Source organism: Aulostomus chinensis, chromosome 5, assembly GCF_037954235.1.
Source record: "Aulostomus chinensis isolate RoL2024-O1b breed Wild chromosome 5, RoL_Achi_v1.0, whole genome shotgun sequence".
Classification (NCBI taxonomy): Eukaryota; Metazoa; Chordata; class Actinopteri; order Syngnathiformes; family Aulostomidae; genus Aulostomus; species Aulostomus chinensis.
The window spans coordinates 31,163,355-31,178,138 of NC_141324.1; the positions used below are offsets into that span (position 1 = coordinate 31,163,355).

A 14,784-nucleotide genomic window follows, 5' to 3' on the forward strand; every position below is an offset into this window, starting at 1 on the left:
AAAGTGCATTTATTTGTTAATATTCTCAGGCAGGCGGCTCGACACTGACTCCTCCCTCAGTGGCAACTAATGATGACCAACAGGCTCCGCCCCTCCTGCCTGTTTCTGTACAAACCCCGCCCCCAGTCTTCACCCATCTGAAACGTCCATCTGATAAAAACCAACAAACTGTTTTAAAAAACAAAAACACACCAGTAACAAAATACTCCCCCACTCCGCCCCCTTCAGAGGGGAGGTGGGTGGGGCCAGCGTCACTGCCAGTCTTCTCTACCACTTCTCATTGGTCTTCCAGGATGTACATTAGGAGGTGTGGCCCACACAGCATGTCCTCTCCAATGAGGGGGAAGGGTGGAGCTAGTCAGAGTCAGACTCGCTCGATTCTTCCGAGGAGGTCTGATCTTCATCGTCCTCGTCATCCTCGTCATCCTCGTCGTTCTGAGGAAAAAGCAGGAAATTATGAGCCGCACAGACTAATGCGGCGCAGGTTTCAGCCAATCAGAGTCCCTCCTTTTGCCAACATTCTGTTTGTAGTTTGTTACCTCATCATCCTCGCTGTCGCTGCTTCCTGATGTCTCGTCGTCATCGTCAGAGTCGGACGACTCGCTTTTCTCCTCGTCTGAGTCGGACATGTCCTGCTGGAGGAGGAGGACAGACGGCACAGCAGCTTTCAAATGTCAAGCAACCAAACTCCTAATTTTATGTTCAAGTTTCCTCTGAAAGATTCTGTGAAGCTGGAGGCCATGGTTACCTTGGCTCGGTACGCCATGGCCCTCTTGCCCACTCCGACTCCTGGCGTCGCAGCTCTCGAACTCGTCGCCTTTCCCTTTGCAGTCACACGGACTTTCGCTCCCGGGGTGCTGCGGACTTTAGAGGTGCTACGACGTTTCTAACGGATGAAACAACAAGAGTTGTCACACTGATGAAAAAGCCATAATATGATGTCAGCGTTAGCAGGACTAATGCTAACATTAGCTTCTGATGTCCTGTTAGCTGTTCATGTTTCTGACATCAGGGGAACAAGTCTGTTAGCTCACTGTTGCTTCAGCCTGTTGGTCAGACGAGGTCCGACGCATCTGTAGCCAGAGTAATGTCTCGTTAGCTTATGTTTAGTGAGCGCTAGTTTAGCCTTGCTGCTATTATGTTCGTTTAGTTTTATGCAATGAGTGACAAGAGCGTGACCAGTCGGTGGAATATTTGGATACATTGACTAATCTCATGCTATGCTAGCAGCAGCTGTGTGGAGACAGAGTTGAATATGAATATATAAAATAAAATGTCTTGGTGGGGTGAAACTCAACGTTCTTCAGTTTCACTGGCTGACCACCAGGTGTCCTGAGAAAACCGAGGAACTCACCGAGGAGGAAAACTCCTTGTAGGCGGCTCGGTCCTGTGGAGACAAAGACTGAAGACGAGAAAACAAACTCAGACTCAAACCACCGGGACAAATGAAATCACTGAAGTATGCAGTGAAATGTCACCAATTATCAACTATCTGGCAGCCGTTATTCTGATTTGGTGCGACATCTCTAGGTCTCCTGAGAGAATCATTTGATTGCCAACACAGGGATTTCAGTACCCGCCCCCCTTGTTGACTGGAATAAGGAGAATAGTGACATCATTAAACTACACATCTGATTGACAAAGCACGGGCTGACAGCTCAAGCCAACGGAAACGTGTAATGATGGAGTAAAAGGAGACATGGTTCTGTTGCTGTTCCCTAGACCTGCTTGAGCAGTCGTCATGGCGATGGACAGGTACCTTGACCCAGGCCTCCAGCTCAGCCTTGTACTCCACCTGCTGCTCCTCCACCAGCTTCTTGTACTTGTCCTTCTGTGTCTGCGTCAGTTTGTGCCACCGCTTGCCGATCTCCACCATCCGCTCCTTCAGGCTGAAGTGGTTCAGTTCACCATTGGTCAGGAGTTCCTGGGAGAACATCTGGTACCCGCTCCTATTGGATGAGGCGGTTAGGGGGAGGGGCATAATGCAGTCCACTTCAACCACTTTGAACAGGAAGTAATATACAGACAACACGTGACCGATGATGACCTGCTGTAATCAGCTGATAAAAAGATGTAGTCATCGTAAGTCTCAGTTTACTTGATGTTCTTAACGGTCACCACTGACTGACGACCAGCTGTGGGCCGGATGCTGATTGGGTTCTCAGTCATGCATTCCTTTTGGGCTCTGACATCATAGACCCTGCAGACGTCTTCGCTGCAGGTCCCTGAATCCCCTTTGGGAACATCTGACGTTAATTATTTCGTGTACGCAGTGCAGTCGACACCCTCCTGTTCATATCAACCAACGGGATCACGTGCTGAGCTCGCTGACACCTTCACAACGCAGTGACAAAAGAGTCCATTGGCATGTGACAGGAAGTGACCCCCAAAGGGTTAAAAACATTTTTTGAAAAAATTTGCCCAAAATTTTACAACGTTACAATTTGGAGCAATCAAGAAGTCAATGTTGGTATGTTCCGTCATCGGTCTTAACGTGACTGTCATTTGTGTTGACATGCTGTTAACGTGTTTCTGCTAAAATGCGATACAACATGGCTGACTCACACAGGAGGTTTCTTTGGTTCCCCATCAAACTTGGGCTTCTTGTTGCTCGCTGTCAGTGGGGGAGCCCTCATCTCCAGCAGCTCCCTCTGCAGGACAGAAACAGCACAACAGCCACGTCAACATACCATCTCTTCTGCGCCTGCCGGCTACCTCGAGAGCGTAGATACGACCATCGCCATTTGCTTTGTTTTTGTCTCTTTTGGTCATCTGAACGCTCACCATCCTCTTTCTGGGACGCTGTGAGGTTCAACAGGCCGATTAAGAAGCCAAACTATGTGAAGGCAAATGTTCGCTCTTGTCATCACTCACTCAAATGTCCCACAGTCGTTGATCTGGCTGCTGTCATGGTCAAATCAGACATTTTTTTTAAGAACTTTCTCAAGCACAGCCTCCAGTTTAAGTCTTTGTTAAGACGACTGAACCTCGTAACGTTTCTGGTCCTCTGCCGCCTTTTTGATCCAGGGAATCTTCTCTTTCTTCTCCATTGACTTCCAAGCCGCCTCAATCGCTGCCTGTGCCTTTCTGCGGTCGCCCTGAGTCACATGACAACAGTCAATTTCCACTGACAATAACACTCCGACACATTTCAGGAATTTTATTTTGAAATTAAATGATTAAACTGTGATATTAGCTTTGTGTCAGTGTCTGATGTTAGCATTAGCTCACTCACTCTGTACTTAGCCACATAGTCTCCGATCACGCTGTGCTGCCACATCTCCTCTGCTGTTTTTGGTGTCTCTGGAAGCTTTGCCGTCTTCTTCCCCTCACGTCTGTCCTTCGGCCCTCCAGCGGGCCCCCACAGCTCAGGTTCTGCCTCCTGGCCACGCTCCTGAAAGGAAATAAACAAAATTCCTCGCTATGGTGACAGCACACACTGCAAGCAACACATTTACGTATAGAAGAAGTTTTGACCTTCGTAGACGGAGACTTGGCTCTGTGTGGACTGGCAGCCACGCCCACTGCCAGCCTGGCCCCGCCCAGCTTCTCCTCAGTCAGGACACGATCTCGTTCTTCCTCTGGAAGGCTCTGAAATACAGCCGCCATCTTTGATAAGTAACATACTCCACTTTGTCAACGACTTGCTGCACCGTCGTCCTGAAGCCTGAAACACATGGGACGCGTGCAGCAGGCTCCCTCGGCGGCGTGGACGGACCACGTGTGCTTCAGGCGCCACTCTGATGATTCGGTTGTCAAATGAATATGTTGAGCTCTTCCGGATGAATCAACCAACCTGAAAACCCTGAACTCTTATTTTTTTACTGGGCTTGGATTGTTGATCAAGTTGCTAGTTGAACTACTTTAGTCAGGCAACTATTTACACCTGTCACTGATCCTGATCAGGATCTGGTTCGGGTCACTTACCTCCAGAAACCTCTGCAGGTCAATGTCATACTGCTTCTTTTTCTGAACAAACAGACACAAACAACGAATGAATCAGATTTTTCATTGACAGGAAGTCAGTCATACTGTGATGTCAGCACGTCCACACCTACCTGCTCGCAGCGTTTCTGAAACATGTCCTTTTCTTTCTGCGTCATCATCTTCCACTGTTTGCTGCAGAGCACCATCCGCTCGGTACTGGGGACGTCCTTCATGTTGACCATCAGCTCAGCGCAGTACAGCGAATAGCCGTTGCTGGCCACAAACAAACAGGCAGGCGTTGGCCGTCATTCGCCACAAACACACTAGCCGTTGTTGCTAACTTGTGAGCATCATTAGCAGCTTGCTAGCATACTACTTGTTAGTGGCCTGTTGTCATATTGTAATGTGCTGTGTTAGCTTTGTTCTCGCTGTCGAGCTCATTTGTTTCCTGTTGGTTGGATTGTTGCCGTGGCGGTTGTTCATTAAGTGTCAATTAAGACTCACGGTGGCGGTTTTGTGGGCCGTCCATCAAACTTGTCCTTCAGTTGTCTCTCTGCCTTGGTGAGGACGGAGCGGACGTGATCGTCTGAGTTCACGTCTGGATGAGCTTCATGATACGCCCTCATGCTGTCCTGAACACACACACAAGACCTGGTCAGTCCAGCTGGGTCCAGTCTGTCCAGCTGGGTCCAGTCAGACTGGTTCAGTCTGGTACCTCGTAGTCTTTCTGGAGCTCCAGGGCCTTGCTGATCCACTTGAGTCTCCTCTTGTCTGACAGTTGGGACCACTGTCTCCTCAGAGCCTCCTTCAGCTCCTTCTGACTCACCTGGAACCACACCAGGACCGACATCATCATCATCATCATCCTCATCATCCTCATCATCGTCCTCATCGTCATCATCATCATCATTCTCATCCTCATCATCATTCTCATCCTCATCATTCTCATCCTCATCATTCTCATCATCATCCTCATCATCATCATCCTCATCCTCATCATCATCATCATCCTCATCCTCATCATCCTCATCATCATTCTCATCCTCATCATCCTCATCCTCATCATCATCCTCATCATCCTACATGCGGATGACCTGGTAGGGTTTCACAGAGAGATGTTATGGATGTTTTGGTTCAAGGCCGACTTGTCCATGGTGGTTCATGAATGCATGAGAAACCAGACTGACACAAGAACAGACATCTTCATCAAGTCCATGTGAAATTTGGAAAAATGTGATGGAACTTGGTTTTCTATGAAGAAGGTACACGGGTAACAATGGAAGTAGCTAAAGGTCATGACCTGGGACATGTCCCTCATCACCTGAGTGTGATGAGGGAACAGGCTCATGCGTCTGCGCCCGTCCGAACCGTTATAGCAGAACCTGCCAGTGGACACAAGCAGTAAAGGCAGTCTGGTTGATTCGGGTGTCCAGAGCTGGAGAGGCAGCGTCTGCGCTGGTCACAGAGGACAGAACCCTGGTGCAGGAGGAGGTCAGGGAGCTTCCTCAGAGCCTCCTCCCTCCTGGAGGACCGTCTCCTCAGTGAGGCGCTGTTGTGGCAGACCGATGCTATTTGAGGTCTGTGGACGGTGTTGCACTGGGGGGGTCTGGACTGCTGAGCTCAGGATCACCTGTGTGCTGTCGGTGTCGTCAGCAGGGTCCCTCCCCTCTGGCTGGACGTGAGTAACTGCTCTCAGGGTCGAGTTTCGAGTGACGGTCAGACAGGCGGACGGAGCGCTGCATGGACCCGTGGCAGAGAAGGAGGAGCTGAGTAGGAAGGCGGAGCACAGCTTACATCCACTCACCTCAGGTCACCACCTATGCAGTGACTGATAGAAATTTATCTGCCCGAATGATTTTCCTCTACGCAGGGCGGAGCTTATCTTTAGGGACAGGAGGAGGAGGAGCTGAAGTTCATCTGAATGAGGCACCACCCAGGCACCACCTGGTGGAGCTGTCACAGGTAGGAGGCATCAGGTCTCAGGGGAGGAGCCATAACGTGTTCCTGTCTGAGTTACTTGACCACAGCTGCATGACTCCAAACCAGCAACAGAAAATGGCCGTGTGTGTGTGTGTGTGTGTGTGTGTGCGCACGCACGCGCGTGTACCTCTGGGTGGAGCTTCATGTACGTCTTCTTCTCGTGGTTGTACCACAGCTGTTGAGGAGTTTTTGGTTTCTCTGGGAGGTCGGACTTCTTCCTCTCCTCGATGAGCTCAGGATGATCCTGCCTGCAGAACCACACCAGAACCTCTGAACTCAGCTGGTCCCGACACCACAGTAGATCACCCGGTTCACCAGATTCCAGTTAATGAGGTCTTAAATTGTTCAGACCGGGTTCTGGTTGAAGCAGAGAGTTCCGCAGTGCTCATAATGGGTGGAGTTACTCACTTGAAGCGGGCCATGTTCTTCTCAAACTCTTCTTTCTCGCATTGAAACTCGGTGATATATTTTTGCTGCCGGAAAACAAAACGTTCAGTTCCTCAACATTTGAGACAAACTGTCAGTCACACCTGCGAGTTTCCTGCTCACCTTCTTCTTGTCGGGAAGCTCCTTGTACTTCTTGGACAGGATCTTGGTCAGGTCCAGGTTGCTCATCTCTGGGTGGATCTTGGCATATTTGGCGCGTTTCTCCATGAAGAATCTGAAGTACGGAGTCAGAGGCTTCTTAGGAAAATCAGGATGAGTCTGTTGGGACATGGAGGCATGTATCAGGGTCAAAGGTCACCCAAACACTGTCTACACACTGTTAGGACAGACACGTGCATCACAAGGTTCAAGGCCCACCCACCTTCAGCTTCTTGCCTTTGTACGGGTTCTTGACGAACTCAATGGCATCAACAATGAGCTCCGTCATGGTTCTGTACTTCCGAACCTGAAACACAGACGAGCATCGGCCTCCTGTGAGGGCGGAGACCACGAAGCTGCTGCCAGCTGAGACTCAACACAAACATCTGACAGAGTGAGGAGTGAGGAAAGGACAGTGACGTCATACCTCTGATGAGACTTTCTGCCATTTCTGGCGGCACATTTCTCCGGTGAAGCCGCCGAAACAAACTTTCTCCCAGTCGAAGTGCGACTCTGTGGTTTTGTACTTCATGGCGTCTCCGTCCGGCAGCAGACTGCGAATTCTCTCCAGCAGCATCAGACAGTCCTCCTTCCGCCACTCATCTACACACACACACACACACACACACACAAACGTCAGCCTGGGGACCTCAGCACAAGTGTGTGTGTGTGTGTGTGTGTGTGTGTGAATTTTACCTTGATCAATTTTGACTCTGGAGCTCTGAGCTGCAGCGATGCTGCTGCTGCCGTTCATCCTGCAGCGACTGATGCCCCCTCCTCCACTAAACACACACACACACACACACACACACACACACACACACACCATTCGAGTTGAACGTTTGATTCCCTGATCTGATGAAAGTCAGCTGAGTTTACCTGATCCTAAACCTAACCTTGCCCCCCCCCCCCCCCCCATGAAGAGATGAGAGCTTAGATTCGTCTCTTCATCTGTTTGTCACGTGATTTTGGTTCCAATCCGGGTATCCTGGTCTTGCCAATGTCACTGGGGGTCGGGGTCAAAAGGTTCATGCAATTTACTGTACATCTAGACTCCTAATCAAGAAGATAAGCTGAGACTCGGACGCGTCGATCAGAACCGTCCGGAGCGACCGGCTCCCCGCGGGGAAACCTCTCTAACTTTCCGGTCAATGAGCGGATACATGAACTCGGGGACCGGTCTGCCTGCCCTAAACCCGCAGGTCTTCGGCATCATTAGCGGCTCTAGTTTTCTTCCAAAGAACCACGGAGGCGGTGGAGAGCCGCTCGGCTGCTGCTGTGAACCGGGTCTGCTGACACCGAGTGCCGTCGATGTGTGCCTGGCGCGACCGAATCATCTGACCGTTATATGCGCGGAGTTAACCCGTGAGGCTGCCGCCTCTCGCCGCCGCCGTTAAACCAAGTTTCCAACTGTCGCGGGATGTGGAACGTTATCTGAGACCAGCGGGCCGCCAGCAGCAGCTGCCCCGGTAATGGCGCCCGTCCTCCGGCAGGAGTCAGCACGTAGCTTCCGCTGGCACGCAGCGAGCTGGTCGGGACCGGAGCTGGCAAGAGAAACGAGTGACCGACGACCGGATCCACCGACAACTACCGCGGAGAAGCTTCAGCGGTCAGCGGAGCTCCGCGGACACGTGTAGCTGATAATCGCATTAATGACCCAAAACCGCAGAAATGGAGGAATCGGTGACTCGGAGGGTCGCGGTAGTGAACTACCGAGATATTTCGGTGCCAGCGGGGCTCCGGTGCCGATGACGGAGTCGCCGAGGCTGCGAGATGTGCTGAACGTGGAGACGAGCGGGCTGCATGACTGGCTGCTGCCCATGAGCCTCCACCGCGAAGCCGCCATGAATGCTCGGAAGACTCGGGGACAAGCGACCAGAAAAACCCAGAAATCTGCTTAAAAACGCCACTTACGACTCACCTACTGGTTCCTGTTCGAACCCGGGTTACTATTGCACCCTACCGGGCTCGTTTGGTCGATTTCGGGATTTTCGGAGTGTGTTTTTTCCTGCTGTAAACCCCGGGGAGTCAGGTCGAAACGGATCCGACAAAAGGAGCGTCTAGTCCGGTATGAAACTCCGCCCAGCGCCGCAGGGGGAGGAACTCCGGGGGAAAACATGAGGACAAAGGCGGAGGATGAAACCAGAGACAGCGGCTCCGACGCGAGCCAAACCCGCCTGAAACACGATGACACGCAGAAAATGTCTTTATTGAATGTAATTTAACAAACGTGCTGTTGAACGAGCAGGAACCAACGGCGCCGCTCCGGGGACTTTCACCTGGTCCGGATCCAGATGCTGAACCGGCGAGGAGACAGACGACCTGGGCCCTGGGACCCGCTGTGCTCATGCTGGGAGAGCGAGTGCTGCCCGGCTGGTTCCCGGCGGGTCCCGGCTCCGAGATGAAGAGGACCCGCTGCCGGCCGTCAGGTGTAGCGGCGCTCATGTCTCCGTCCGCGGCCCGTCGCGCTGCTCGTCGGCGGCTATGAGCTGACGGTTTAACCTGCGTCGCGCCGGAGAGCCCGCATCCGCGTGGCACCCTGCCCGCTGAGGACGCACCGCCTGCTGGGTTTCTCCTCCCGGGTCACCGGCTCCCTCCCACAGCCCGGGTCAATCAATCAATAAACCAAAGCAATTGATCGATACACCTGCTCTTGTGGTGTTTATTATTATTATTATTATTGTTGTTGTTGTTGCTGAGAATCAAATAATAGAAATGTCTTGGTCACGTGACTATGTATCTGCTCAATAATTAAAAATGCATCGTATTTGAACGACACCCAAGTTACCTCCCTCCGCATCAATAACGAATGTAACCAGATCAAAGTAACGTGAGCGTGACGTCAACAGCCCTCCTGATCCCAAAGGGGGCGGTTTGACTGAAGCGTCTCATCAGCTCTGACGTCACAGTCCTTCTGATGAGTCGCTTGCCTCTTGTTGATCCTCTTGTTGTCAGCAGTAATACTCTTGTTATGGATTATCTGTGTTCTGTATTAGTACACACTGGTGTCCCAGTTCCACCAGTGTGTGGGTGTCCCAGTTCCACCAGTGTCCCCAGACTGCTAGATAGTGAAACTGGTTCATAACACGACCATGCAACTGTCTTTCAACCTCTCTACTGTTTCCTGCTCAAGACCTCAGGTCGCTGTGGGGGCCCAGCATGTGAGCCCTGCAGGAGGCCACATCCACCCCTCGGGTGTGGAGGTGCAGCAGTGGCGGCGTCTTCAGCCTGCTCAAAATGAAGCTTAAGAAGTCTCAAAGAGGTCTTTGACGACCTGCTACATGACGATGGAGCCCGATTACCTGTGTGACATCATCCTCCCTCCGCATGTGTTCGACCGCTGCCGTCATTCTCAGGGACGTTACTTCTGAGCAGAAAAAAGTAAAGTCACTAATCTGTAGTGAGTGAAGCGTTGGAGAGCAGGGAGAAACGTCCGTAAGATGTCTCCAACACATCGGAGCCTCACAGTCCTGCCCTGGGAGCAGTGGCTGAGCGTGTTTACAGTCACGGCTCTCCTCTGTTCCAGGAACAATTAATCAGAACGATTGAAGCTTCAGGTGATTATTTGACTGTCTTAATCAGCTCATCTGATTTTAGCTGTAATGTATGTTTTGTTATGGACCAGAGTTCATCAATAAAGACTGATTGATTGATTGACTAATTGATTAGCATGAAATGACTTAATACAGGGCGGCGGAGGAGCAGTGGTCCTCCCTGTGGCCCCCAGCAAGAAGGTTGTGGGTGGAGCAGTGGTCCTCCCTGTGGCCCCCCAGCAAGAAGGTTGTGGGTGGAGCCCCGGCTGCAGCACGGGGTCTTTCTGGGTGAGTCTCCATGTTCTCCCTGTTCCTGCTGGGTTCTCTCTGGTACTCCAGCTTCCTCCACAGTCCAAAGACATCAAGAGGGACCAGGTTAATCCAGACTCTAAATTGACCGTAGGCGTGGCTGGGAGAGCCAATGGTTGTCTGTCTCTATGTGTTGGCCCTGCCATGGACTGGTGACCTGTCCAGGGGGAAGGCTGCTGGGATAGGCTCCACCCCCACCACCCTCAACAGGAGAAGAGGGGGAAGATGGAGGGATGGGTTTAATACGGATTATTCTACTTGTTCTAAAAAATATTCACGTTACAGTGAAAGGAAGAAAACAACAGGGGGCGGTGTTGCGTCAACACTGCATCACGTCCATTACAACCACAGAACAAGAAGGCGCAGAAGCAGGAAGTGTCAAGAGCAGCAATCAGGAGACACGAATTAGCCTGAGTAGCCTGCAGGCTAACTCCTGAAATGAGGTTTATAAACTGAACAGTAAGTTTCTGCTCTACGTTCTTCTTCCTCTGAGCGCATAAACACTGTTTACAGAGTTATTCGCGAGTGGAGAACTGTTAGCTGTTAGCATATAGCGTAACTGACTTCCTGTCCAGCTTTGAGTTGTTGGTGTCGCGCAGTTGGCAGTTAGCTCAGAGTTTAGCTCGTCCCATGGCTGATTCTGGGTCAGTTTATAATCGGGTCTAAATGGTTGTGTTGGCGATTTGCAACTCCGCGTTCGGTTCTGGACTTGCAGTTGCTATGCTAACCCGGCTGACCTCAGCCAACCCGGCGAATCTCAGCTAACCCAAGTAGCTCAGGTTACCTGAGCAGGTGATGCGTTGTCACTCCTGTTGAATCTGGACAGACAGCCGAACCAGCATCATCCAGAACGAACCAGGTCATCTTGGGCCGGAAATGAACCTGCGCTTCAAAGTTTGTTTGTTTTTAACTAATTTTTATCTCGTAGTAAAAAGAAAAGTCATTCGACAATTGAAGTCTGATCATCAGCGATTTTTGATGAATGTTCATGGGTGCTGAGTTCAGCCTCACGCACACCTGGAGCTGCTCATGTCATCGAAGCATTTCAGGTCAGTTTAAAAGCGCGCGGAGACGTCATCGGTTCGTGTCATCTGCCCCCTGCGGTGAGAAACGGGAGGCTCCAGGTAACCCGCTCCCCTATGAACACCTGCGTTGTTGCTGCTTCTCCTTAACAGAAGATGGATTTAATGACTCCATTGATCATGCTGACATTTCCTGACTCATCCCCATGCCTCTCTGTGAGTATCATGATGGACAACTAATACACTCACTATGATCTCCCCCCAGGTGCCTTCCTGTGTTAGCCTCAGTGGGTGTGGCCAAAGGCGATGGCGCTGATAGAGGGTGTAGGAGACGAGGTGACACTGCTGTTCGGCTCACTGCTGGTCCTACTGGTGCTGCTCTTGGCCTGGATCTCCACCCGCACCTCTGAGCCACCAGAACACCTGTTCACCTCCTCTACAGGCTCCACCCCCTCACTGGGAACAGACTCCTCCCATCGGAGCACACCCCCCTCCTCCTCTGGTGACACCAGTGCCTCCTCCTCACCCTCGAGTTCTTTGAGTGACAGTGAGCGTTCCCTGACAGAGGCTCCACCCCTTGCTGCCTCCTCCCAGGATGAGCAGGAGAAGGATGGCGAAGAGGAGAGGGGGGAGGAGCGAGGAGAAGGCACGAGGAACAGAGGGGGCGGAGAGAGAAACATGGTGGTCCGATTGAAGTTCCTGAATGACACGGAGAGAATGGCTCAGGTCAAACCACAGGACACCATCGGATACATTAAACGGTAAGAACACCACGGGGTCACGTGACCAGCCAGGCGAGAAATCACTGACAGATTTACCATATTGACCTTAATCAGTGATAAAAATGTATTAATTTGTTCATTTTAACCTTTTCTAAACCTGGAAAGACAGATTGAGATCAGAAACTCTTTTCAGAGACTGTCCAGGCTGAGACAGGCAGCAGCACGTCACTCACAGTTACAAGTAACATTTAAAACAATAAAAATACAATAGACGAGATAACACAAGACTCAATATAATATCACTAAAACAGCATCAAGGGACATGATGACGCCCTAAAAGGCCCCAGTGACACCATTTAAGCCTGGTTTATGCTTCTGCGTCGCGGTGACGGCATAGCGATGGCGTAGACCCTACGCTGTCATTGAGCATTCAAAGTTCTGCGTCGAGGGAACACGTTGCTCTGCAATTCACCACCAAGCCGCTAGGGGGCGCGGCTGTGTCTTTGTATGGTTTCGGGGGCTCTTGACGGATTCCTTGGTGGCCGTACTTGCGGACCTCCTCGATAACCCGTTCTTCTGCTTGGTCCATTTTTGCGTGTAGCTCTCACCACAGAAACTTTAACATGGCGGTGTTGTGCTGAACCCGAAATGACGTTCAGAGCGGACCAATCACAGTCCTTGGCGTTCACGTCACGACGTGTCGACGCGACACATAGTCAGGATTTTTTGGAGGTGCACGTCAGGCTACGGCGTCGCCGCAACGCAGAAGCACATACCAGGCTTAAGTCCTTCAGCAACACGTTCCTCGCCAGTGGAGCAGGACGTCTCCCCCAGGTCAGCCTGGCTGGAAGCAAGAATAAAAGTGACTGTCCTGCAGCTGCACCGGTACGATGGGAACAAACCAACGGCCTCAGAGACAACAGCTTCACCATGGATTCACCAACCAAGCTTTGGGGCTGGTGAGGAGTGTCAGTGCAGGGAGAGGACGCCTGCACAGAGATGACATCACCATCATCAAGCCTGGCCATGTGGTGCTGACATCACGCTTCTTGGTCTTGAAGGAGAAGCAACATTTGGTTTCTAAAATAAAAACCCTGTTTTAAGCCTCACGAGCCGCTGAATGTGAAAGAAAGACGAGGATCCCAGGTGTTTTGGGGGGTGCTGCCACTGCCTCATCAGGAGTTGGAATTCACCTGCATTCAGACCTCAGAGGCTGCAGTCCCAGATGTTCCCTCCAGCAGAACCAAAGCTGTCTGAAGCTTTTAGACAACAGCTAAACATCATTCAACCGTCACCAGCATCCGCCCATCCTTAGGGTGGAGCCTATCCCAGCTGACATTGGGTGAGAGGCGGGGTTCAGCCTGGATGGGTCACCAGTCCATCACAGGGCCATCAGCAGCAATTAGGGGTTCAGTATCTTGCTCAAGGACACTTGGACATGGTCTCCGGAGGAAGTGGGGATCGAACCAGTGACCCTTCGGTTGCTGGACGGCCCCTCCACCTCGGAGCCACGCTGCCGCTACTGTCATCAGTGTAAAAGTGAAGATGTGCATTCCAAACATTTGTGTTGAGGTTATGAATGTGAATGGCAGCAGGCCAGTGAGGGGAACGTCTGCTGCTGATCAATACTCAGACCATCAGTGATTGATCGCTACCAAAGTTATTAATGATTATTTCTGTGCCAGCAAGAATGAGGCTACCATGTGTTTTCAGTGCTGTTGTACCGTTGACGTGCCAGCCTCCATGGCACCGCCCCTCTCTGACTCATCAGATGAATCACTTCCTCCCTCTTAACCAAACGTTTGACTGATGCCAGATCACCAAACTCTGATTAAAGCGTCAACCTGTTTTGTTGTTGTGAAGCAACTGAGCTGTCATGTGACCTCTGACCCTCAGGACGTACTTCGCGGGTCAGGAGCAGCAGGTGCGTCTCATCTATCAGGGTCAGTTGCTGCAGGACGACGCCCAGACCCTGGCCTCACTCAACCTGGCGCACAACTGCGTCCTACACTGCCACATCTCTCAGCATGCCAGTCGGGCCGCGGCGGGGGCGCGGCCTGCCGACCAGGTGCAGGTGGCGTTGAACGTGGGCAGCCTGATGGTCCCGCTGCTGGTGCTGATGCTGTCGGTGCTGTGGTACTGTCAGATCCAGTACCGCCAGTTTTTCACGGCGCCGGCCACTGCCTCACTGGTGGGAGTCACCATCTTCCTCAGCCTGGTGGCCTTTGGAGTGTACCGCCGCTAGCTGCTTTCTGATTGGCTCTGACCTACTGGCAGCTGGGACTGGAGCTGATGGGAGGACTGTTGCCATGGAGACGGCTGCCATAAACAAGGACTTTAGTTTCAATTTTAGATGTTTGTTGATTTCTATCATTGTGCCTCTTCTGTTCTGGTCTGGAAGAGTCCAGCTGGTAGACCTCTGGACTGAAGACCATCTGGACCGGACCACCTGGGTCGTGATGGTCCAGTCCTGGTGGTCTGTCCCTACGTTTGTCTGATTCTGTGTAAATTTCCTCCTTTGAAGAGAAAGAAATTCTATTAAATCATTAATTTATCTGCTTGTCGATGTTTGTGTTGGTGTTCAGGGCCCCGGGTTCCTCAGCACATCATCACTGATGCAGAGCAGGAGCATTGCATTCTGGGTAATGGAGGCAGGAGGATGGTGATCAGCCGTGAGTCTGGCGATGGCCGTTTTCAGACTCTTGG

The 14,784-nt window shown here is 51.5% G+C and overlaps 2 protein-coding genes across 7 annotated transcripts; one reads left to right on the forward strand and one right to left on the reverse strand.

Moving 5' to 3' along the window:
* Positions 1–11,316, reverse strand: ubtfl (upstream binding transcription factor, like). Of its 5 annotated transcripts, XM_086204637.1 has the most exons (21): positions 8,772–9,028; positions 8,414–8,669; positions 7,189–7,274; positions 6,920–7,095; positions 6,716–6,799; positions 6,457–6,612; positions 6,316–6,380; positions 6,035–6,155; positions 4,643–4,753; positions 4,432–4,559; positions 4,059–4,200; positions 3,928–3,969; positions 3,478–3,591; positions 3,236–3,394; positions 2,988–3,098; positions 2,566–2,651; positions 1,760–1,949; positions 1,355–1,402; positions 749–886; positions 540–635; positions 2–435 (listed from the first exon to the last, which is right to left on the reverse strand). In XM_086204637.1, the coding sequence occupies exons 3-21, from the start codon at positions 7,244–7,246 to the stop codon at positions 355–357; spliced, it is 2,106 nt and encodes a 701-aa protein (XP_086060763.1). In that variant the 5' UTR covers positions 7,247–7,274; positions 8,414–8,669; positions 8,772–9,028; the 3' UTR covers positions 2–354. The 5 variants fall into 5 exon arrangements, with proteins under 5 accessions (XP_086060762.1, XP_086060763.1, XP_086060761.1 ...); XM_086204636.1 differs by lacking the exons at positions 8,414–8,669; positions 8,772–9,028 and adding an exon at positions 11,119–11,316 and having other exon boundaries at positions 1–435; positions 540–632; XM_086204635.1 differs by lacking the exons at positions 8,414–8,669; positions 8,772–9,028 and adding an exon at positions 11,119–11,309.
* tmub1 (transmembrane and ubiquitin-like domain containing 1) lies at positions 10,571–14,657 on the forward strand. 2 transcript variants are annotated; one of them, XM_086204670.1, is made up of 3 exons: positions 10,571–10,793; positions 11,622–12,117; positions 13,975–14,657. In XM_086204670.1, the coding sequence occupies exons 2-3, from the start codon at positions 11,663–11,665 to the stop codon at positions 14,321–14,323; spliced, it is 804 nt and encodes a 267-aa protein (XP_086060796.1). In that variant the 5' UTR covers positions 10,571–10,793; positions 11,622–11,662; the 3' UTR covers positions 14,324–14,657. The 2 variants fall into 2 exon arrangements, with proteins under 2 accessions (XP_086060796.1, XP_086060797.1); XM_086204671.1 differs by lacking the exon at positions 10,571–10,793 and adding an exon at positions 10,823–11,458.
* The last annotated feature ends 127 nt before the right edge of the window (positions 14,658–14,784 follow it).

Bases quoted from the DNA above. Each gene is read 5' to 3' on its own strand.
- ubtfl (XM_086204635.1), bottom strand. From the start codon at position 11,198: ATGACCTGGTTCGTTCTGGATGATGCTGGTTCGGCTGTCTGTCCAGAT. The intron at 7,096-7,188 runs GTAAAATTCACA...GTGTGTGTGTAG, and splicing joins CAGAGTCAAAATTGATCAAG to ATGAGTGGCGGAAGGAGGAC. The intron at 6,156-6,315 runs GTGAGTAACTCC...GTGGTTCTGCAG, and splicing joins AAGAACATGGCCCGCTTCAA to GCAGGATCATCCTGAGCTCA.
- tmub1 (XM_086204670.1), top strand. From the start codon at position 11,663: ATGGCGCTGATAGAGGGTGTAGGAGACGAGGTGACACTGCTGTTCGGC. The intron at 12,118-13,974 runs GTAAGAACACCA...TCTGACCCTCAG, and splicing joins ACCATCGGATACATTAAACG to GACGTACTTCGCGGGTCAGG.